Source organism: Geotrypetes seraphini, chromosome 11 (assembly GCF_902459505.1).
Source record: "Geotrypetes seraphini chromosome 11, aGeoSer1.1, whole genome shotgun sequence".
In the NCBI taxonomy this organism is placed as follows: domain Eukaryota; kingdom Metazoa; phylum Chordata; class Amphibia; order Gymnophiona; family Dermophiidae; genus Geotrypetes; species Geotrypetes seraphini.
The window spans coordinates 97,824,349-97,848,427 of NC_047094.1; the positions used below are offsets into that span (position 1 = coordinate 97,824,349).

Consider the following 24,079-nt stretch of genomic DNA (forward strand, 5'->3'; position numbering starts at 1 on the left):
TGATAAATTAACGGATGTTCCTATAGGGAAATCTACTTTGCAATCCTTATGGTTAAATTCCAAGATTCAAATAGGCGGCGCTGGGATCGCTTGGAAGAATTGGATGCAGGCGGATATTCGGACATTAGATGATGTTATATCTAATGGGAAACTGCTTGATTTTTCACAGCTGCAACAATTATTTGGCATTTTAAAGTCTTAACAATAAAGGTGGTTGCAGTTGAAGCAGGCTATTCAGAGTGGGTTCCCTGAATGGAAAAATGGAAAAACATTTTTTAGTGTGCAAATCCTTTGCTACCAAACTGATTTAGTAGGACATCAGGCTGCCCAGTGGTACAAATTGATTTCTGGATTTTTGAATAAAAAGCCAAAAAATAGTCTTAGAGACATTTGGAGCATCGAGATTAAACAGTATATTTCTGTATCTCAATGGACATGAATTTGGACTGGAGATTGAAATGTACAGCGTCAGCATCTATGAGACAAACATGGTTATTTTTATTACATAGGATTTTCTGGACCCCAGTTCGATTAAATAAAATAGATAGTTCTAAGTATAATAGATGCTGGCATTGTCATAGTAATATAGGGACTTTGGATCATCTGTTATATTTTTGTCCTTTTATATTTATATTTTGGAAGTCAATTTGGGGACAAATAAATCTGGTTTTGGAATCAAATATTCCACTATCATATGAGGCTATAATTTGTGGAACGATATTACATGTGAGACCCACTTTAAATAAATATAAGGGCTGTCTCTTTATGATCATGACAGGTTTAGCCATTCAATTGATCACGAGTAATTGGAAGAACCATGACAGAATAAATTACTCTTTTTGGTGGGTGAATGTATGCACTACGTACAAATATGAAAGAATTAATGCAGAATGTAGGGGATTTAGTGATGTATTTAATAAAGTTTGGAGCCCATTAACTAATTTTGTGGATTTATAATAATATCTATTTATTTTATATTTCCTTATGTTCATTTACCTTTACACATCCATGGGGGGAGGGGGGTTGGAGAGAGGGGGAAAAATTCTGATGATGACATTTAGATAACTTTATTCTTCATTTATATTATATTTATTTATAATATATGTTATATTTTGTTACTATTAATTCTAAGAAATCCTGAATGATATATGTGCTGTTACCTGTATAGATAATAGTGCATTGTATGTAGAATATATTGTTCTTTTATTTGTTTGGCACTGTTTTAGATTAAAAATCAATAAAGATTATTAAAAAAAAAAAAGAATTTAAAAGTAGCATCAAAAGGGTTGACATTTAGCCTGTATGTGAATAGAGCAAAGATGGAGTATGATGTACTGACTTAGGAAATCTATTCCAGGCATACGATGAAGCAAGTTGAAAGGAAAAGTAACTTAACTGATGAAAAGAGTTCCCGAGGAGGGGGTATAGGGAGAAATAAGAAAGGAGAATGATCTCAAAGGAGTCAGTGATCTCATTGTATAAGTATCCTGTGCAGCCTCTTACCAGCAGATACTATATGAGGCACCCTATGCACCTATAGCTGGTTGGTTAGACCTGGTCTGGGTAGTTGATTGCTGATTTGGTTTCCCCCGTGGACCATTAGAATAATAAATGATATAAAGAGTAGGGTCAAGAAGCAGGGCTTGGATCAGTTAGGCTGTTTCATTTGCCCTGGCAGTTTGCCAAGTTGCTGCATCTACACCTTCTGTGAAACCCATTAAGAGCTTCTGGTTGTCTGTTCCTCGGTTCATGTCCCCCACTCATAAGGAAGGGGGGGTCTTGAGAGCCTATAAGTACAGATTCCAATTGTTTAAAAAAATGGCAGTGTGTGCTGGGCAGCCAAGGTGACAGTTAAGCAGCAGCACTGCCAGAAGAAGCATAGGCTGTTGTGGAGGGGAGTAGAGAGAACAGTTACCTCAGAGCCTTTTGGTGCTGTTGGAATTGGTGGTTGTTAGTTCAGGCGACATGAGCTACAACATGCCTAACTATTTGAGAAGAGCTTATCAGCCTACTCAGTTTATAGCAGTTGCCTCTCCAAGTTTTTGTGTTCAGCAGTGCTGCAGCTCTCAGGGATAAAGCCTCTACTGGGAAGGAGCCATTTGGAATGGAGTAAGTCTGCAATGCTGCTTTCAGCAGTGGGGTTACTGGGCCGGGAGCCAATCTATTTTTGTTGGTAAATACTATCATGTTAAATTCTTTAGAATGAAGTAGTAACCTAATGGTTAATGCTGTGTAGGATTACCATATGGCTTCAGAAAAAAGAGGACGGATTGAGACATTCTGGGTTTTACTTCCATTGCTTTCAATGGAAGTAAAGCCCAGATGCCCCTGTGTCCTTCTTACTTCCATTGCTTTTAGCAGAAGTAAAACCCGGATGTCTCATTCCATCTTCCTTTTTCTGGAGTCATATGGTAATCCTAGTGCTGTGGATTATGACCCAGGGGATTCCCACTGCAGCTCCTTGTGACTCTGAGCAACTCACTTAAACCTCCATTATCCCAGTTACAAAATAAGTACTTGTATATAATATGTAAACCACTTTGATTGGAACCACAGAAAGGCAGTATATCAAATCCCATCCTCTCCCCCCTCCCCCCCTCCCTTTTTTGGGGGGAAGAGAAGGTAAGCTTGGAAGGATCTTCTATTTTGAAACATGCTGAAGGATAGAAAAGCAGGCAGTGGAGAGCCAGTTTTCAGCAATGGAATACAGTGTGGGGGTTTTCCTCTGATTTTGTGTTGCTCTTACATAAAACTTTCTGACTGATGAAAGGTCAAATGGTGGAAGGTCAGTTGGAGGTGATGAAGTTCTTCCAAAGAGGTCCCCAGGAACCAAAAAGCCTAGACTAGGCCTGAAGAAGAAACTTTTGGAGGCAAAATCACAGGGATTGGCAGTCTCTGTGAATATGGGTAGAGATCTTCCTAGGATTCAGGTCAAGAAAAGTAAGTTCCTCCAAGGGAAGATTCTATTGTGGTCAGCATCTTTCATATAGATGAGTTGTCCTTCTTGACAGCCTAAGTGCTTACTAAAGATTTCAGAGGTAGAGCCAGCCAAGTGTGTGAAAATGGAAGATAATCTTCAGGAAAATATTAAGAAGCCAGCTCAGGCCCTCCTGATAGGTTTACTAGAGATGAGACTAGATCTAGGATTGATGGGTCCTCAAAGGTTAGGCCCTCAGATTTTCCCATTCCCTCTCCAGACTATCACCATCCCAACACCTCCACCAAGAAGGCATTCTCTTAGCCATTGTTGGAAATAGGATGCAGAGCTTGATTTAATTTGACTGACCCAGTATGGCATCGTATTATGTCTGCAACATAGATAGAAGACCTTTCTAAAATGGTTGTCAAATATAAAATAAATTTTATTTTGTTTGTATGTTGGTTACTTGTGATCAAACACAACCCTTAGAAAATCTGAAGCTTGATTTATCAAGGTGTTTCTCATTGGCACTTAAAACCATTCGCCATGGTTATCTAGTGCTTTTAAATGGGCAAAACTGGTATATTTAAGCAAATGGAGAGGTATAAGGAAAGTAACATACAAAAAAATGGATGCTCATAACAACAGCTTTAAAAAAAAACAACAACAAACAACCCAAATCTATATTTAGAGGCCCAACCAAAAGAGGAAGAAACAAATGTGTTTTGAAAATCATGTCCCAGATGTGTATCTAATCAGAAAAGAATTAATCCATCATCATATTTACATTTAAAAAATTCAAAATTGTTCTTTTATCCATTACCTTCTCTTAAGCTCTCAGCAGGTTCAAAACTCTATTTCCTAAATCCTTAATCCTTAATAGAAGAACTATGTTGAATAAGATTAATATCCAGTACAGTATGTAATACTAGAAAACTGATTTTGCTGTCAGTATTATGACATAATGTTCCTGTGTGTTATGTAGAAGTTTGGTCCTGTTAAATGTTTTGTTAATATTTGTCTAAAATATGTAAACCACTTTGATTGTAACCACACAGAAAAAGGGGTATTTCAAGTCCCATCCCCTTCACTCTTTACCCTCTTTGAATGTTATAAATGTAGAAGTAAGAACAGGTCTGGTATTATGTGATAGATTCTTTTTTTCTGAAGTGATCAAAACCAAAATATCACTGGTGTTAAAATATTCTGGTTCTAATCTGTTGTATGCTGCAATTTTGTAATATAGGTGTCACACTTAAAAAAATGATGATAGCATATATATTATCCCTTTTAATTCCTTGTTAACAGCGAAACTCATAAATAAAACATGGCTGTAAAGATTGTTTTTTTAATGTAATAGTAACTTTAATCTGTTGCTGTTAAATTTAAGGGCCTTCTGTGCGTATAAAAAATGCTAACCTCAAGCGCATGTACAGCAGTCATAGTGAAAGTGATTCTGAGGAAAATGATGGTGAAAGACAGGAACAAAATAAAGCTGCGGACAGAAAAGCAACACTTCATCCACGAAAGTTGTTTAAAGCAGCTAATAAGGAGAATGTCACTTACAGAGGTAAAGTGAAGCTATGACTACATCTGCTATACTTAAACCCATATCATTTTTATTCCACTAACTCCAAAAGAATATTATCCAAGGTGGATTACAGTTAAAGCATAAAATATGCCATATTCTCTATAATAATTGCCCAGACTGTTATTGGAAACAGCGGGGTTTCTGACATCTAGGGTATGCTATTAATAGAGGCAAAATGTCTCTCATCAACCTAGCTCCCCTGTGGTAACCAGCATTGCTTTCCTCAACTCTTCCCCCCTCCCCCCAACACACACACACATATCAAAGATCACCAGAATTCTCTTCTTCCCTCTCCTTGTGGTTCTGGCACTTGGCTGGTGCAAGTTCTTAAGCACTTGCACATATTAAAAGTATTGAGTATCAGTGTATGCTCAAGGCCTGGCACTGATCCATTGCAAAACTGTGAGAAAAGGTAAGAAAAGGGATCCAGTCATAATGGGGGGGAGAGGGTAGAAGGTGGAGGAGAGCGATGCTGGTTCATGTGAATTCTGGCGAGTAGGCTATTACTGGAGGAATCTAAATTTGGCATTTTTAAAAATGAAATTTACTGGGGAGGGGGGGTTTGATGCTGAAACAGAGGGGTGGGCCATTATTAAAGAGAATACAGTAAATATAACTCTCAAGTCATTATCCAAACCAGGAAATACAGATGCTGATTTTCAAATGACATTTGGTAAATATAGAAATAAAACAAAAGCATAAAGGAAATAAGGTGATACCATTTTTATTTGGCAAACTTGAAATATTTTATGATTAGCTTTTGAAGATAACCCCTTCTTCCTCAGATAAGAAATAAGCAAATGTTGACCAACATCAATATAAGTAGGGAAACAGGAAAGCATTTCAGTGACAGTCTCAGAGGAAGAGGGAGGGTAGGAGACAGGTAACAAAGCAGTTTAAGGCCCAGATTCACTAAAGATAGCGACTCAATCGCTGTTGGCCGATTCTCTGGTCGATTTTTAAACAGCAATTGATTCATTATCTAGTTTGCATTCAAATCATTTGCATGCAAACTCCCCAACTCAATTGCTTAGTGAGCGATTGAGATGGTGCAGAGCCCTGACAGTAGTGACAGGAGAAGTAGCCTCTAGTCACTGCTGTCAGGGCTTCTGTTGGGAGACTTTTCTTTCTTTCTTTTGTTTTTTAATAGCACAGATATTTTGCATGTATTACACACACAAAATATCTGCCGAATTTGTTTAAAAAAAATTTTAAGCCTCCCGACAGTGTTGCCAACTCCCTTCCCCAACCCCCCAAAAAGGCAGGAGGGATGCCCACTTCCTCCTGCCATTGGCCTGCCAACCCTCCTCCCTCTGAACTTAGATATGGCAGGAGGGATGCCAACTCCCTCCTGCTGTCGGAACTCCCCACCACCGTCGCCATCGGCCCACCCCCCGGTACCATTATGTCGAGAGCCAGCTCCTGCGCAATGTCGGCCTTAGGCCCTGCCCCAGTGCATCATATGATGCACGAGGAGGGGGCATAAGGCCCTGATTGGTTCATGCACCTCGAACTCCTCCCTAAGGAAGTCCCTGATGGACTCAGGTGCCTCAGGCCCCTCCCAAGGGAGGAGCCTGAGTCGCCTGAGCCAATCAGGGCCTTAGATCCCTGCCGGGGCAGGGCCTAAGGCCGACATTGCACCCTTCCTGCTCCCGATGTAAAGGTAACTGGGGATGGGCCGAGACGATTGCCATGACGGGCGGGGGGGGAGGCACGGGCCGACGGCAAGAGGGAGTTGGTATCCCTCCTGCCATATCTAAGTTTGGGGGGATTCAGCGGGGGGAAGAGAACCCGATGGCAGGATGGAGTGGGCATCCCTCCTGCCATATTCGCACGGGAGAGTTGGGAGCATCTGGTGGCAGGAAGGAGTGGGCATCCCTCCTGCCATATTCACACGGGGGGGGGGCATTGTCAGGTGGAGCATCTGGTGGCAGGAGTAAGTGGGCAGTTACCGATAGGTCTACACGGGTTATAGCATAGTAAAACCTGATTCAAAATAGCCTAGCAAATGTTAGTGAATCAATCGCTTGGCTATTTTGCATGGGGTTTTACTAATTTGCATGGTCGGATCGGAAAACAGGAGATTGGCACTGTGGGCCGTTTTGTGAATTGGGTCAGTTAGCAGCGATCGTCGCTAAATCTGTGAAAACAGGTTTAGCAACGATCGCTGACTTTAGTGAATCGGGGCCTAAATTCCTTTGTAATATGAAAGAAAGCCAAGGTATCTGTTAAATCTTGTCTGTTAGGTGTCAAAATATTTCATCATTTTGATTTCAAAAGTTTTACATTCTTGGATTATCCGAGAATTTCCTTTAGTGTTCTCACCGTAAAGTCATTGGTGCAGTGTTCAGATTTTCTAAAATGTCATTCGACTGAGGTGACATCCTGGTTGGCATTGCAGATTTTAATTTGATATCTGTGTAAACTGATCCTAGTCTTTAGCATCTGGCCTGTTTCATCAATATAGCACCCTTCTTTGCACTTTTTGCATTGAATGATATACACCACATTAGAAGATGAGCATATGAGTGACCATGGGATCCTGGGAAATGTGCTCACACAGTTTGCAGCCATTCTCTTCTTTGTGGGTTTGGGTAGGGAGTTTGCTTTTTAGCAATTTCTGTTTCAGATTAGGTGGCTAATGGAAAGCCAGCACAGGTGGAGCTGGAAATATTTATTTTAGTAATTAATCTTCTTGAGTAGTGGTTATAGATCTCATAATTTTTCTTAGTTTTTGCAGCTCTGAATTGTATGTCACTATCAAAAGGGTCCATTCTGTGGTTTTCATGTCCTTGTAGTGCAATAGATTTTCTCTGGGTATTTTAAGGAATGAGGTAATATTCTTTGTGATTATTTTAGAGTTGTATCCTTTTTTGTTTGAAGGGTTTAGTCAGGGTTTTTAGGTGTTTATTTCTGTCTCTTGGGTCAAAGCAGATATGGTGGTATCATGTGGCTTGACTATGTACAATGGGTTTTTTGTACATGAGGGTTGGAAGCTGGAGTTGTGGAGATAGCTATATCTGTCTGCAGGGTACTAAAAGAACTCAAACATGAAATTGCTGACCTGCTGTTAGTGATCTGTAACCTGTCACTAAAATCGTCTGTAGTACCTGAAGATTGGAGGGTGGCCAATGTTACACCGATTTTTAAAAAGGGCTCCAGAGGAGATCCAGGAAATTACAGACACCCGTAAGCTTCACTTCGGTGCCGGGCAAAATGGTAGAAACGATTATAAAAAATAAAATTGTGGGACACGTAGACAAGCATGATTTAATGAGAAGAAGTCAGCATGAGTTCAGCAGAGGGAGATCTTGACTCACATATTTGCTTGACTTCTTTGAAGGAGTGAATAAACATGTGGATAAAGGTAAGCTGGTTGTTATAGTGTATCTAGATTTTCAGAAAGCTTTTGATAAAGTTCCTCACGAGAGGCTCCTGAGAAAATTAGAGTCATGGGATAGGTGGCAAAGTTCAGTTGTGGATTAGGAATTGGTTATCGGATATAAAACAGAGGGTAGGTTTAAATGGTCATTTTTCTCAATGGAGAAGAGTAAACAGTAGAGTGCCGCAGGTACTGGGACCGGTGCTATTTAACTTATTTATAAATGATCTGGAAATTGGAACAACGAGTAAGTGATTAAATTTGCAGATGGCACTAAATGTTCAAAGTTGTTAAAACGCATGCAGATTGTGAAAAATTGCAGGCGGACCTTAGGAAATTGGAAGATTGGGTGCCCAAGTGGCAGATGGAATTTAATGTGGACAAATGCAAAGTGATGTACATTGGGAAGAATAACCTGAATCACAATTACCAGATGCTAAGGTCCACCTTGGGGGTTTGCGCCCAAGAAAAGGATCTGGGTATCATTGTAGACAATACGATGAAACCTTCTGCCCAATGTGTGGCGGCGGCCAAAAAAGCAAACAGGATGCTGGGAATTATTTCAAAAAGGGATGGTTAACAAGACTAAGAATGTTATAATGCCCCTGTATCGCTCCATGGTGCGACCTCATTTGGAGTATTGTGTTCAATTCTGGTCTCCTTATCTCAAAAAAGTTATAGTGGCGCTAGAAAAGGTTCAAAGAAGACTGACAAAGATGGTAAAGGGGATGGAACTTCTCTCATATGAGGAAAGACTAAAACGGTTAGGGCTCTTCAGCTTGGAAAAGAGACGGCTGAGGGTAGTTATGATTGAAGTCTACAAAATCCTGAGTGGAGTAGAACGGGTACAAGTGGATTGATTTTTCACTCCGTCAAAAATTACAAAGACTAAGGGACACTTGATGAAGTTACAGGGAAGTGCTCTTAAAACCAATAGGAGGAAATTTTTTTTCACTCAGAGAATAGTTAGGCTTTGGAACGCGTTGCCAGAGGATGTGGTAAGAGCTGATAGCATAACTGGTTTTAAGAAAGGTTTGGACAAGTTCCTGGAGGAAAAGTCCATAGTCTATTATTGAGAAAGACATGGGGGAAGCCACTGCTTACCCTGTGGTAGCATGGAATATTGCTACACCTTGGCTTTTGGCCAGGTACTGATGACCTGGATTGGCCACCATGAGAACGGGTTACTGGGCTTGATGGGCCATTGGTCTGGCCCAATAAGGCTGTTCTTATGTTCTTGTATATAGATGTTTGTATATAACCACTGTTGATAGAAACTGTGGTGTCTAGAAAATTGACTTTTTCTGGGGAGTAGACAATTTTAAATTTGATTGTAGGATGGTATGTATTAAGAAAATTGTAAAATCGTTTGAGAGTCTTGTCTCCAGATCATAAAAATGTCATCAATATATCAGTGGTATGTCAGGGGTTTTGTCTGATATGTATTTAGAAATGTCTCTTCCAGGTCTGTCAAAGCAAGTACAGCCATATTTAAAGAAACTCATACCTAACTATCCTTCTGTAGGCACATTCTACATGATGCTAAAAATCCATAGACTGCTACTATTTAATTTATCATTTCTGTAGTGTAGAGAGGGCAAAATGATTGCAGAAAGAGGTAGAGAGGCTAAAATAATCTGGAAAAGTTAAGAGAGGCTGGTTGAGTAATCAAGAAAGCAAAGATGCAAATAGAAGAAAAAACAGCTGATATGGTAAAATAGGGGGGACAAGATATTTTTAGGTATATTAATGATAGGAAGAAGTGCAAAAGTAGCATTGTGAGACTCAAAGGTGAAAGGGAGAAATATGTAGAAGCTTATAAAGATAAGGATGAATTGCTTAACAAATATTTTTGCTCTGTGTTCACAGCTGAAGCACCAGGTGCGGGACCTCAGAAGACAAACGCAAACAGGGATGGAGGTGTGATAGACTCTGATCGATTTTCAGAGGATTGTGTTTGTGAGAAACTAGCTAAACTAAAGGTGGCCAAAGTGATGGGGTCAGTTGGTGTACATCCGAGGATACTGAAGAAATTTAGGGAAGTTCTGTCGGCTTCGCTAGCTGATCGTTTCAGTGCTTCTCTAGAGTAAGGAGTTGTATTGGAGGATTGGAGAAGGGCTGATGTGGTCCCTCTCCACAAAAGTAGAAATAATGAAGAAGTAGGGAACTACAGGCTGATAAGTCTGACTTCTGTAGTAAGGAAATTAATGGAAACATTTTTAAAATAGAGAATAGTATACTTTCTGGAATCCAGTGGATTCACTAGAAGGAGGTCATGCATTTGGGCTGCAAAAACCTGAGAGAACCTTACAGTTTAGGGGGTGAAGAAATTTTTTACATGAAAGACGAACAGGATTTGGGTGTGGTAGTATGTGATGATCTTAAGGTGGCCAAACACGTTGAAAAGGCAACGGCGAATGTTAGAAGGATGCTAGGGTGCATAGGGAGAGGTACAGCCAGTAGGAAAAAGGAGGTATTAGAATATTGTGTGCAGTTCTGGAGACTGCACCTTCAGAAAGATATAAACAGGTTGGAGTTAGACCAGAGGAAGGCTACAAAAATAGTCAGTGGTCTTCGTCGTAAGGCATATGGGGAAAAACTCAAAGAACTCAATATGTATACTTTAGAGAGAAACCCTAAAGATCGCTCACTTCTAGTAGTATATAGATGTATCAAATTTTTAATCTTAATTTATAATATCCGAAGTGCTCAGAATCAGATGGTAGAGCGACCGCAAATGGGGACACGCCCCTAAATGCGAACCTCTTAGTCAATCTCTGCACTTATTTGGTATTACTATTTAGCAACTACTCTCAAACTGTCTGATACCTTATTATACAGTCATTCATAATGTGAAAAAGTAGAGTATAGGTAAAAAAAACCTGTTCAGCCAAAATAGTGTAGCAGGATTCTAATGCATTTCGCCTGGGGCTGCTTCAGAGAACCAAAAGGCTTCCCCCCCCCCCCCCCCCACCTACAAAATATACAAAAGTACATACCATTAGCAAATGTAATTCAAAATACTTGCTGTTAGCTGACTCATGACACAACCGGAGGGTACCTTTCATTCTTCCTTGATTGGTTTCAGTTCTCATTCTTAACCCTCTCGGGATCCGTTTGGCATGACAGTACTCAGCGAGAGTGGCTGCGTGTAATTCAGCTCTAATAGTCCGTTTTTGCAAGGCAAAAACTATTAGACTATAAAGACTATTAGAGCAGAATTACACGCAGCCACACTCGCTGAATACTGTTGCGCCAAGTGGATCCCGAGAAGGTTAAGAATGATAACTGAACCCGGATTGTTTCTGGATAATGCCTCGTTCCTAGAGAAATGGAATTCTGTCCTGAATAAATGCTTGCAGGACTTAATGCTACTTATTATTGAAACAACTAAAAATGATTTATAATTAGTATTCCTGATTTTGGGGGGTACTTTGGAGGGAATGCAGGAGAGGGGAGATATGATAGACATTTAAATACCTACGTGGCATAAATGTGCATGAGGCAGATCTCTTTAATTTGAAAAGAAGCTGTGGAATAAGAGGGCATAGGATGAAGTTAAGAGGTGATAGGCTTAGGAGTAATCTAAGGAAATAATTTTTTACAGAAAGGGTGGTAGATGCATGGAATAGTCTCCCAGTAGAGGTGGTGGAGTCAAAGACTGTGTCCGAATTCAAGAAAGCTTGGGACAGGCATGTGGGATCTTTTGGGGAGAGGAGGAAATAGTGGATGCTTTGGATGTGCAAACAGGATGCACCATTTGGCCTTTTATCTGCCATCATGTTTCGATGTAACAGATTCTCTTTTCCTTCTCCTCTTTTCTTTCCTATGGTCTCAGTTCCTATGGTTGTTGTTCCAACATTTACATGTGACCTTTTAATGGTCCATTTCTTGGTTTCTGAGCTTGTTGCTTGATTATGGGTTTTGACTTGATACTCTTATACTTACAATTTTGCCCATTTCATACAGTCTGTATATTTCTTGCAACCATTATTGTAATTGTTATTCCAGCCTTGTATTTGTCATGCTTATTACAATTGATAATTCAGTATGTATTATTTTTTCTTTATACTACAATAAAAATTGTTAGAAATTACAAAAAAAAACATGCAAAAGACCAGTGGTTCCCAATCCTGTCCTGGAGGACCACCAGCCAATCCCTTGGTTTGTAAAAAGGTGGTAACATTAACCGCATGAAATAACTAAAATAATAAACGTAGCCTGCATCTTGTATGCTTGTCTGCAGTTTTTCTTTTGTTCTTTGTGCTGTAGCCCTAATGAATATGCATAGAGTAGATTTGTATGCCTGTCACCTCCATTATATGCAAATTCATTAGGGTTATCCCAAAAATGCGACTGGCTGCTGGTCCTCCAGGACAGGGTTGGGAACCATTGCAATAGACATTCCCTGCTTGGAAGATCATACAATCTAATTTGGACAGATAGGACATATAGGAATTGGGGAGTTTCTTGAAGAGAGAATGATAGGATGGACATAGGTAATTTTACAGTGAGTAGGAGTTAGGAGTTGAAAGCAGCCTCAAAAAAGTGGGCTTTTAGCTTGGATTTGAATACTAGAACATAAGAATTGCTGCTGCTAGGTCAGACCAGTGGTCCATCGTGCCCAGCAGTCTGCTTACGCGGCGGCCCCTAGGTCAAAGACCAGCACTCCAACCGAGACCAGCCCTACCTGTGTACGTTCTGGTTCAGCAGGAACCTGTCCAACTTTGTCTTGAATCCCTGGAGGGTGTTCTCCCCTATAACAGACTCCGGAAGAGCGTTCCAATTCTCTACCACTCTCTGAGAGAAGAAGAACTTCCTTACGTTTGTACGGAATCTATCCCCTTTTAACTTTAGAGAGTGCCCTCTTGTTCTCTCTACCTTGGAGAGGGTGAACAACCTGTCTTTATGTACTAAGTCTATTCCCTTCAGTATCTTGAATGTTTCTATCATGTCCCCTCAGTCTCCTCTTTTTTTTTTTTTATTCTTTATTCATTTTAAAACTAACAAACAAGTGATTAATATTAAAACATTACATTACTAGTAAAATATACAGCACTTGACATTTTCAAGGGAGAAGAGGCCCATTTGCTCTAATCTCTCACTGTACAGCAACTCCTCCAGCCCCTTAACCATTTTAGTCACTCTTCTATGGACCCTTTCGAGTAGTACCGTATCCTTCTTCATGTACGGCAACCAGTGTTGGACACAGTACTTCAGGTGAGGGCGCACCATGGCCCGGTACAGCGGCATGATAACCTTCTCTGATCTGTTCGTGATCACCTTCTTAATCATTCCTAGCATTCTGTTCGCCTTTATCGCCGCCACCGCCGCACATTGCGCGGATGGCTTCATTGACTTGTCGACCAGTATTCCCAAGTCTCTTTCCTGGGCAATCTCTCCAAGTACCGCCCCGTACATCCTGTATTTGTGTATGAGATATTTGTTACCGACATGCATCACCTTACACTTATCCATGTTGAACCTCATTTGCCATGTCGCTGCCCATTTCTCGAGCGTGGTTATGTCATGTTGCGGATCTTTGCAGTCCCCCCTGCATCTTCACTGCTCTGAATAATTTCGTATCATCTGCAAATGTAATCACCTCGCTCGTCGTACCAATTTCCAGATCGTTTATAATTATGTTGAAGAGCACGGGTCCAAGCACCGAGCCCTGCAGCACCCCACTGGTGACGTTCTTCCAGTCCGAGTATTGTCTATTTACCCCCACTCTGTTTCCTATCCACCAGCCAGTTTTTAATCCACGTGAGTATTTCACCCTCAATTCCATGGCTCGCAATTTTCCGAAGTAGCCGTTCATGTGGAACCTTGTTGAACGCCTTCTGAAAATCCAGATATACAATGTCATCCAGGTCACCCTTGTCAAATCCGCCTGTTTACTCCCTCGAAGAAGTGCATCAAGTTCATCAAGCAAGATCTTCCTTTGCTGAAGCCATGCTGGCAGGTCCTCATCAGATCGTGTCCATCAAGGTGATCAATGATGCGGTCCTTTATCATCGCCTCTATCATCTTTCCAGGTACCGAGGTCAGACTCACCAGTCTGTAGTTTCCTGGATCTCCCCTCGAACCTTTTTTGAAGATTAGTGTAACATTCGCCACCTTCCAGTCTTCTGGAATCTTTCCTGATTTGATCAACAGATTAGTTGAAGCAGTTCAGCTATAGTCCCTTTCATTTCCTTGATAACCCTCGGATGGATGCCATCTGGTCCCGGGGATTTATCGCTCTCAAGCCTATCAATCTGCTTGCATACCTCTTCTAGACTGACCATCAACCCTGTCAGTTTCCTGTCTTTGTTTATAGCCTCTCGAGTTCTGGTATGTTGTGTATATCTTCCTATGTAAATACAGATGTAAAAAAATGTGTTCAGTTTGTCGGTGATGGCTTTATAAGAACATAAGAAGTTGCCTCCACTGGGTCAGACCGAGGTCCATCTCGCCCAGCGGTCCGCTCCCGCGGCGGCCCATCAGGTCTGTGACCTGTGAAGTGGTTTCTGTCCACTTCTATAACCTACCTCAAGTTATATCTGTACCCTTCAATCCCCCTATCCTCCAGGAAACTATCCAAACCCTCCTTGAACCCCTGTACAGAGTTCTGGCCTATCACATCCTCCAGAAGCGCATTCCATGTGTCCACCACCCTTTGTTCTCCTTTAGCACTCTCTTTATTTCTTGGTCATCCAACGGTCCCACTGCTTACTTCGCGGGTCATTTCCCCTTAATATATTGAAAGAACAGCTTGAAGTTTTCGCCTCCTTGGCTATTTTTTCCTCATAGTCTCTTTTGGCTCCTTTTACTGCCTTATGGCACCTGCGTTGATGCTTCTTGTGCTTTTTCCAGTTTTTGTCCATTTTTGACCTTTTCCATTTCTTAAATGAAGTCTTCTTGTCTCTGATCGCTTGCTTCACTGCTACAGTGAGCCATGCCGGTTCTTTGTTCTTTTTCCTCTTGGTTTCCTTGTTAATATGCGGTATATATAGATTTTGCGCCTCGGTGACTGTGTCCTTAAAAAGGGACCATGCTCTAGGATGGAGAAGAAGCAGATCAAAAATGATGGAGGAATGGTAGGCATATATACATACCGAGTTGTTCTGTGTTTCAATAATAGAGAGCCAATGTGGAATGCAATAATGTATAGTTCTTGAAAATAAAAGAAATGAATGAAGGACGTTATAAGAACATAAAAGCTGGATAAGTGGGGTAAGCATAGAAAAGGAAAACTATGAAGCAGGGCTGAAACTATACTACCGATTAAGATAATGTCTGGAAGCTGTGTGTAAAAACACAAGCACTGTGAAAAGAGAGGCAAATGCCTAGGGAGACGTGACAGTGAAAAAATCAAATGACTCGTGTATGAACAGCTAGTGAAACGTGAGGCAAGAACTTAAAAAAGACAAAAACGGTCAAGAAATACTAAAGAGTCCTATGAAAAATATATGTGAATGACCAATATGTATAATGGAACAAGAGTGGGTTATTGGCTGACAACAATTTTAATTACTATCCAGTAACAGAGACTCAAGCGCATTTAATTGCTCAGTCTACTAACAATGTACACACTCAGCTTGAAGTGTTTCATTCTTGATCTTCTCATACAAGCCAGCCAGTAGTTATACAAACCATACAATAAAAAAAATTAAGAAGTAGATTAAAAGACCTCAGTTCAGGTGCATAGGTCTAAATAAGCTCCACTCCTTAAAAAACATTTAAACATGGCTGACATCAAGGAGAAGATCCCAAGGGTACAATCACCAACATTATATCTTTTAACTATAGTGAAACTGAGAATCATCCACAGCTTTCAAAACTTCCACTGATGCAAATACCCAGCTGCATCCAAGGTGAATTTTCTTCTCCCAGGTATTCACTTATGTCTTCAGATGCTGAACTATAAACTGTGCCTCTGACGAACTCAGTTAGCAAGAATAAATGCTGAATGAGAATCTGACAGGGAATCCCCATTTCATCAATAGCTGTTTCAGGGGTTAGAATATCAATTCACAATCCACACCCTCACTTCACGAACTGATCTTTATAACCAACATGGCGTGGGGGCTTTGTACAAAATGTTGAATGACAGAAGCATTTAATGCTAACCCATTTTTCCTGACATACTGTCTTTTAAATTGTAGTAGTATCTGAAAGTTTATCCACGATGTCTGTGAAAGACATCTGTCTTACTGAAGGAGATGTCTGGGAGGCAAGTAGCTCAGATGTGGGTCTAGTGTGTCAGAAAATCAGTGAAGAGTTTACAAGGAAAATTCAGGTAACTTATTACATAAAGATAAATCATTCTCCTGTTTCTCTATGGTTAGTAGAAAACTTGGATAATGCTGTACACTCTTTTATAGCCTACTGTTTATTTATCAATGTGTCATTGCAATAGAATCTTCATTTTCAGAAATCTTGACAAAAGAATCCCATAAACATATGAGTAAGTGAAATATCTATTTCTTTGTGTAGCATATATTCACCATTTCAAGTAGGGAAGTTTACTATGTTGGTTACCTTTAAGATGTGTTATTTTACTGTTAACCTCAGTTATTAGTAACTAGGTCTTCCATAAAATGGAAACTGCTAAAATAGCCTGACTTCATAGTAAAATAACACATATTAACAGTAGCCCACATTGGTAACAATCCTCCTTAGTAAAATGCTGTGTGATTTTCTATTTTGAGTTATAGTGCATGAGAATATTATAATTATCACATGCATATATAGTTAGAAATTCTAAAATATCACTATATTATTTCTCTCAGCAGCTAGCTTAAGTAAAGTGAAAATCATAAAAATGAATAGTTCATCAAATAACTTGAATATTATTCCACAGAACCGCTCAAGAAAAATGGATTATTTTACCAAACAGTCCTTGAAATCAGCTCATCAGCATTTGGCTTCAATGAGCATTCAGATCCATGAAAGCCGGTCAGTAAGAGAACATATATCGGCTAAGCATTCCTACTCATATTATGGTATATACCACTGGCTTTTAAAAATAAATCTGTTTGTTTCCAATAGGGTAAAACGACTGGACAACTTCCAGGTTACAATCTTACAGGAGCTTGAAAATTTTGAGAAAGATGCACAGTTTTTGAAAAATAACGAAAGAGAATTTTCAGTATGTATTTCTAAAATTATACTTTGCAGCATAACTTATTTTTGAAGACAGTATGACTCTTAAGTCCCATTTTGCAAAGGATATTTAGTTGGAATTGGGACATCTACAGTAGGTCATAATATATGTATTTCCCCCAGTACTTTACAAATGACTTGTCTGAACACGGAGCCTTTTGTAAAATACATACAGCACTAGCAAATATGCATGTATTGGTATGTATAGTGGAAGCATTTATTTTATGAATAAGGTCACCTAATGGTAGAGGCCACCTGAAGTTTATTTGGGGAACTCTTGAATTATGACAGTTCTGTTGACAATTCTTATTTAAGTGTAATGCACTGCTCCACCAGTAGGTGGTTTACAGTAATTTGTCAGCTTTGGGAAATGTACATCCTCCCTCTCCACCTCTCACCCTCTTAGTTCCCATTACCTTGGTAGCACTGGTGTTATAGGGGGCTTACCTCAATTTTTCCCATGCAGTGCCCATTCTGGCCTAATACACCAATGTATGAACCTAGACATTCAAAAAAAAAGTAAGCACTAATTTTTGTTACTGTACGTATAAGAGCCATTCTTCAGAAAATATTTTGTATAAATGCAGCAAATTAAGGAGCAAAGGCTTGAAAGGCAACTATCGTTGGGTTTTAGTAAATGGTGGTAGAGGTTTCTACCACAAGCAGGCGAGTTAAATGTTCTGACACACACAGAATTCCTATGAGCATTGGAGCATTTAACTCAGCGGCCCACAGTAGAAAGCTCTACCGCCATTTTTAAAGGTGATAGAAATTACTAGAGACTTGGCACAATTGCTTCCTCTATTGTTCATTTTCAGTAGAAAATGAACAGGAGTCTCAACCAATGGGTTATTCTCCTTTACCCACAAGTTTTGCAGAAGGAATCATCCACAGCTTTTCAGCTCCGTCTCCTTGTGTCAGTGGGTAGCGCCCCATCACCTCAGTTTTTTCTTTTGCAAGCGAGTTCAGAAGGTGTCTTTTTTTCTGCTCTACAAGTGATTTATTATTTTTGGGTTTTTAATCCAAAGTTCAAGGCTTTCTGGTGCTCCAGAAGTTCCCAGGATTTCTGTGACAGCTCTGCCTGGGAGAAGATACAGTCTCTGGATCAGAGGACTGTAGCTGGGGGGGAGGGGGACCTGTTTGCAGGGCACCTACCTAGCTGGCCTGCACTAATTCTTAGGACAGCTCAGGATGCGTTCCCCTGGGAGCTTGGATTGTCCCTGATTTATTAGGCACTTGAGCACAGGCTGAGTGGCACCATATTGGTCCAGAGGGCTATAGCAGGTACCATCTGTCCCCCCCCCACTCCCTACCCCATCCTCCTGAAGATGCTTGAGGAGATAGAGGAGTTGAAGGTTTCAGACTCTCAGAGCTTGCCTAAAAAGACAGCCCAAATAGATATGCAACTTGCGGATCAAATCTGAGATCTCCTAGTTTTTCCAGTTCCCTTAGCCTGGCCTTCTGTTGGTGGCCCCTGGGCCAGAGCGCACATGCACCCTCTACAGGAGTCTCTCCTCTTTTGGTGGTTTCTGCAGCATCATTCTCTTCAGATGCTGCTACTATGGATGGAACCAGCTCACAGCAGACTCCGCTGGTGGCTTTGGGGGGGGGGGGGCGCTCTCCACCAGGGTACACTTCTTCAATCACGGAGTGGTTCACTCATGATGGATGCCAGCCTGTCGGGCTGGGGTGCTTTCTGCGGGGACCGCTTCATTCAGGGGCAGTGGACTACCACTTCAGAAGCGTTGGTCGATCAATCGGGTAATTTGGCTGGTGTTTTCTCGCTCTCCTGCCCACTCTGGCAGGGAAAGATGTGTGAATATTCTCTGACAACACCAAAGCAGTGGCATATGCAAATCATCAAGGGGGCACTAGAAGTGCTTCCTTAGGCCAGGAAGCTTGCATGCTGTTTTACTGGACGATGTTACATCTACTGTCTCTCTCTGCAGCGCATGTGTCAGGAGTCAAACCGTACAGCCAGGCTTCCTCAGTCAACAAGTCCTAGACCTGGGAGAATAGTCCCTCTTGCGAAGAGCATTCCATCTTATCGTGCAGCACTGTGGCCCTCCACAGCTGGGCTTGATGGCTTCAGCCAAGACCTCCTAGCTCAGGCGCTTCTTCAGTCGAAGAACAAAGCGTGGAAGTTTAGGTCTGAACATCTTGGTTCTGCCCTGGCCGGTTCACAACCTCCTTTGTGTTCCCTTCATGACCTCTGTTTGGTCGATTCATCTGCTGGATAGCATTGCATCCCAGCCTAGTGATCCTAGTGGCTCAAGATTGGCCTCGTCCTCTGTGGTATGCGGATCTCATATGTCTTCTGCGGGACTGGAAGCGAAATTTCCCTCTTCTTCAGAGCCTTCTCAGTCAGAGTCCAGTGCTCATGGAGATTCCACAACGCTTTGGTCTTTCAGCATGGCTCTTGAGTGCTCAGTCTTGATAGAGCACAGTTATTCTGATGTGATAGTTTCAACGTTTTTGAAGTCTAAGAAAACCTCTACTTTGGCTTCTTATGCCACAGCCTGGAAGGCTTTCCAACAGTGGTGTGCCAAGGAGCCAGTAGAGCCTTAGCGGGCTCCCATTCCGTTGGTTTTGTCTTTTTCCAGCGGACTTGGATATGGGTTTAGCTCTACCTTAAGGGATTACGGTTCAGGTAGCATACTTCCGATTACATAAGGGTTCCAGTTTGCTTACTGCTTATCCCGATGTGACCAGGTTTCTGTGAGGGGCGCTTCGCTTGCAACCTCCCCTGCGTCTTTGTTTCCCTACATGGCATCTTAATCGCATTCTGCAGGGTCTTGTGGAAGCCCATTCGAGCCACTGAAGAATGCTTCTCTTCTGGGTCTGACAATCAAGTCTGTCTTTCTGGTTGCCATTGTCTCGGCACGGTATGTTTCGGAGCTTCAGAATCTTTCATGCAGTGAACCCTTTCTACAGATCACAGAAGTGGGGTGGTTCTCTGTACAGTACCTTCTTTTCTATAGAAGGTGGTTTCCAATTTCCATGTCACCCAGGAGGTTCATTTGCCCACTTTTCACTTTACAGGATCAATGCAAAAGGGTCAGATGTTCCGCAAATTGGACATCAGGAGAGTCGTGCTCCACTATTTGGAGAAGGCTAATGGCTTTCAGCTGTCTGATCTTCTTGTCCAGGTGACCAGCTTCTAAGTCCTCAATTGCCCATTGGATTTGTATGGCCATTTCTGTGACTTACATTGCCCGTGGTAGGCAGCTGTCTGTTTCTGTTATGGCCCACTCTAGTAGACATATTGCTGCCTTGTGGGTGAAACCAAGTGGACATGGTTGTTCGTAAAGGTGTCCACATTTTATGGAAACTTCAAACTGTCGGAGCAGGTGTTAAGAAAAATTATGCATAGTTACGAATAATATAGAATACCGCAGAGAGACTTATTTATGATCTGAAAAAGTATGATCGTATAACTCACTATTATTGTGAACTTCATTGACTGCCTGTAGAGCAGGGGTGTCAAACTCAGGCCCGTGGGCCAAATCTGGCCTGCAGTGTAATTAGATTTGGCCCATGAGAAAATGCCCTTTCTGTTCCTTCCTTCCATCCCATTGTCCACCATCTCTTCCCCCTTCTTTCTAGAATCCTCCGGCTTCCCAATCTCATCTTCAAAGATAATTACGGTAGCCTGCAGAGGATATCCGGTGCTGTAGTGATCCTAGCAGGCTGCTGTTGGCCTCCGCAACACATTCCCTCTGCTGCAGTCCCGTAAGTCAGAGGAGGGGCGAGACCACGGCAGAGGGAACATGCTGCAGAAGCCAACAGCAGCCTGCTAGGATCACTACAGCACTAGCGATCTTTTGCAGGCTGCCGTAATTAGCTTTGAAGGTGAGACTGGGAAGCTGGAGGACGCTAGAAAGAAGGGGGATGGTGTGGAGGGGAGATAGAGATACTGGATAGGAGGGTAGTTGGGAAGAGAAAGGGAGAGGTGGATCCTAAAAGAGAGGAAAGGTCTTTTTTATTTATTTTGTTTAAACAACAGAGCCGGGGTGGGGTTGGAGAGACTGTAACCCTATACTTCTATTAAGACTATTTATCTTAATTAAAAATTTAGCCCGTGACTTAGCCTGTGTTTTAAATTTTGGGCCCTTATGTAATTGAGTTTGACACCCCTGCTGTAGGGGCACAGGTCATATTTAAGCTGGGTTGCATGTAATACAAAGTGGCAGTAGTACCTATTTGATAAAATCGTTTTGTCATTCCACTCAACTCTGTCCTCAAAGTTCTAAAGCTCTTTTCATTTTTCCACCAGTCAAGGGCTGCAGATTTAAAAGATATCATGATAGCAGATTTTAGTGCAGGGAGCCTATGAGCGTTGGGAGCAGCTATCGCGGTTTAGTAAAAGGGGAGGGGGAATATTTGTCTATTTTTGTATAGTTGTTACTGAGGTGACATTGCATATTTTAAAGTCATCCGCCTTGACCTCTTTGAAAAAACCCCCAAATATAAATGATAATTTACATTTTCTCTACATACAGTGTGCTTTGTGTTTGTTTGTTTTTTTATTTTATTGTTGGTAGATCATTTTGACTTGGTCATTTTAAAAGTAGCTCGCAAGCCAAGAAAGTGTGGGCACCCCTGGTCTAGAGTATGGAATCCAGAAGGGACATAACAGAATGGAAGATTAGGTTTTTACCTTTGATAATCTTCTTTCTGTTAGTCCATGTAAGATTCCATATGATCCGCTCTCTCTGTGCAAGCTCTGTTGTTTCAGAATCGCCTGCATTTCTTTCTGCCTTGTTTATTCTCCTTACAGGCTTCAGGATCTTCCAGCAAGTCGACAGATCCTGAGGGCTGTTTGCTCTTCTGTATGTATGCATTTTACTGATAATAATAATAATAATAATAACTTTATTTTTCTATACCGCCATAGTCAAGCGACTTCTAGGCGGTTCACATTGAAAGAAGGCTGGACAGTCAACGAATAACAGGAAGCATAAAATAGCAAAATGACATACTAATTGGAGTTCCATGGGTAAAGAATACATGAAAATTGGAGTTACCTGAGAAAATGAATTAGCGTTTACAGCGGGGAATATCATAGTGAGAGAGGGTCGTCTGTTTAGTCAATGAATTTGTCGAATAGGGCGGTTTTAATTGATTTTCGGAATGTGTTGTAGGTCAGTTTGGGTTTATTTATGCATTTTCTCAGCCAAATTTGCTGTCTATTTACTTGGAGCATGAAGGTTCTATCCAGGAAGGATTTGTATCTGCAGCCTGTGATCTTTGGGTATGCAAAAATATTTTTGTTTCTGGTTGTTCATGTGGGGTTGTGCAGAATGAAGTATGTTTGCAGGTAGGAAGGTGCTAGACCCCAGACTTCTTTGAAACAGATACATGCAAATTTGAATAGTATTCGCGCTTCCATTGGTAGCCAGTGCAGTTTTTTATAGTAGGGGCTAATGTGGCTTTTTTTCTCAGTCCGAAGATTAAGTGAACAGCGGTATTTTGTACTAATCTCAATTTTTTTACTGTTTTTTGTGGGATACCCATGTAGACGATGTTGCAGTAGTCAAGGATGGATAGGATCAGCGATTGCACCAGCAACCTGAAGGATGTTGTGTCAAAGTATTTTTTAATAGTCCTTAGCTTCCACAGCGTGTAAAAACATTTTTTCACCAGTAAGTTTGTGCGGTCAGCCATGGTTAGGTGTGTATCTAGAGTGATACCCAGTATTTTTATGGTATTGGATATTCGTGGTGGTTTATTTTTAACGATGTTCTCGTAATTTTGTCATTGGGGCTTGCCAAAAAGACTTTTGTTTTCTCTATGTTTAGTTTCAGTTTGAAGTTGGTGGTCCATTTTTCGATTTCTGTCATTGTGTTTGAGAGGTTGTTTCATGTGAGTGCTCGTAGCACAGAGCAAGTTAGTTCTACATTGTTCCTCAATATCTTTTCTGTGTTGCTCTTTGCCTGTTTATTATTTGTTCTTATATTTTGCAGAGCTGATCTTAACAGAAATTGTTTGCTGCTGGGGTGGTTCCCCGTGCATCCTTATGTGTCATGGATTGGTTCTGGTATGGTTACTTGGCTTTGGGGCTGAACTGTAGGAAGCTCTAACTCACTTCCTAAGGTAGGAGGAGCACATTCTCAGAAATGTGTTTGGATTTCTGCAACTCCCGGATTGCAGGAAGGGATTGAGCACCTAGAGCAGGGGTAGGGAACTCCGGTCCTCGAGAGCCGTATTCCAGTCGGGTTTTCAGGATTTCCCCATGAATATGCATTGAAAGCAGTGCATGCAAATAGATCTCATGCATATTCATTGGGGAAATCCTGAAAACCCGAGTGGAATATGGCTCTCGAGGACCGGAGTTCCCTACCCCTGATCTAGAGTATGGAATCCTAGAAGGTCTAACAGAAAGAAGATTATCCAAGTTAAAAACCTAATTTTCCATTAAAGATAAGTAACTGTGCTTTATTTTCCTAACCACTGTTGCATAGCTTGACTTATAAAGTGCAAGACTGAAATCCATAATTGTCAAGGTTCATCCAACAGCACCTTAATGTTACTGTAATAGGGGTCATTTGTAGCTGCTCTTGCTATTTAAGATTTGTTCTGCATTGTAATGCATCTGTTCAATATATAACATAGTGTAGCACCACCTGAATAGATCAAGATTCAAGTTAGGGTCATTTTTTTTTTTAACCTGTTAAACAATACTATGTAGTTTTAGTATTTACTTTAAATATTTTTTTTCATTTTTAGAATTTTATGAAACAACAATTAAATACATTTTGTGCTTATAAGAGGAGTGAACAGCAGAGGTCAGTATTGCTTGTTAATATTTTTGTTAATTATTAATTAAAGCAAATTAAACCTTTATGCATTTCACTAAGGGCCAGATTCTCAAATCTAAAATCTGCCTTTAACGTGCTCGCTAAAAGGTTCTAGCCAATTTAGCATGTGCATATTTTAGCAGCAGATTATCAAAACGGCTTACCGAGGTCTTTTCTGAATTTCCGATACTGCAATGCAAATGTAGAACAATAAGGTCAGTAATATTGAAATGATC

General features: G+C 41.0%; 1 protein-coding gene across 1 annotated transcript in view; it reads left to right on the forward strand.

Moving 5' to 3' along the window:
• The window catches only part of SYCP2 (synaptonemal complex protein 2), a 406,987-nt gene that overhangs the window by 359,319 nt on the left and 23,589 nt on the right, over positions 1 to 24,079 (forward strand). Inside the window, exons 34-38 of the mRNA XM_033914513.1 lie at positions 4,311 to 4,490; positions 16,044 to 16,177; positions 16,742 to 16,836; positions 16,930 to 17,029; positions 23,773 to 23,831. Coding sequence (XP_033770404.1) covers positions 4,311 to 4,490; positions 16,044 to 16,177; positions 16,742 to 16,836; positions 16,930 to 17,029; positions 23,773 to 23,831 — 568 coding nt within the window. The remainder of the gene's footprint in view (positions 1 to 4,310; positions 4,491 to 16,043; positions 16,178 to 16,741; positions 16,837 to 16,929; positions 17,030 to 23,772; positions 23,832 to 24,079) is intronic.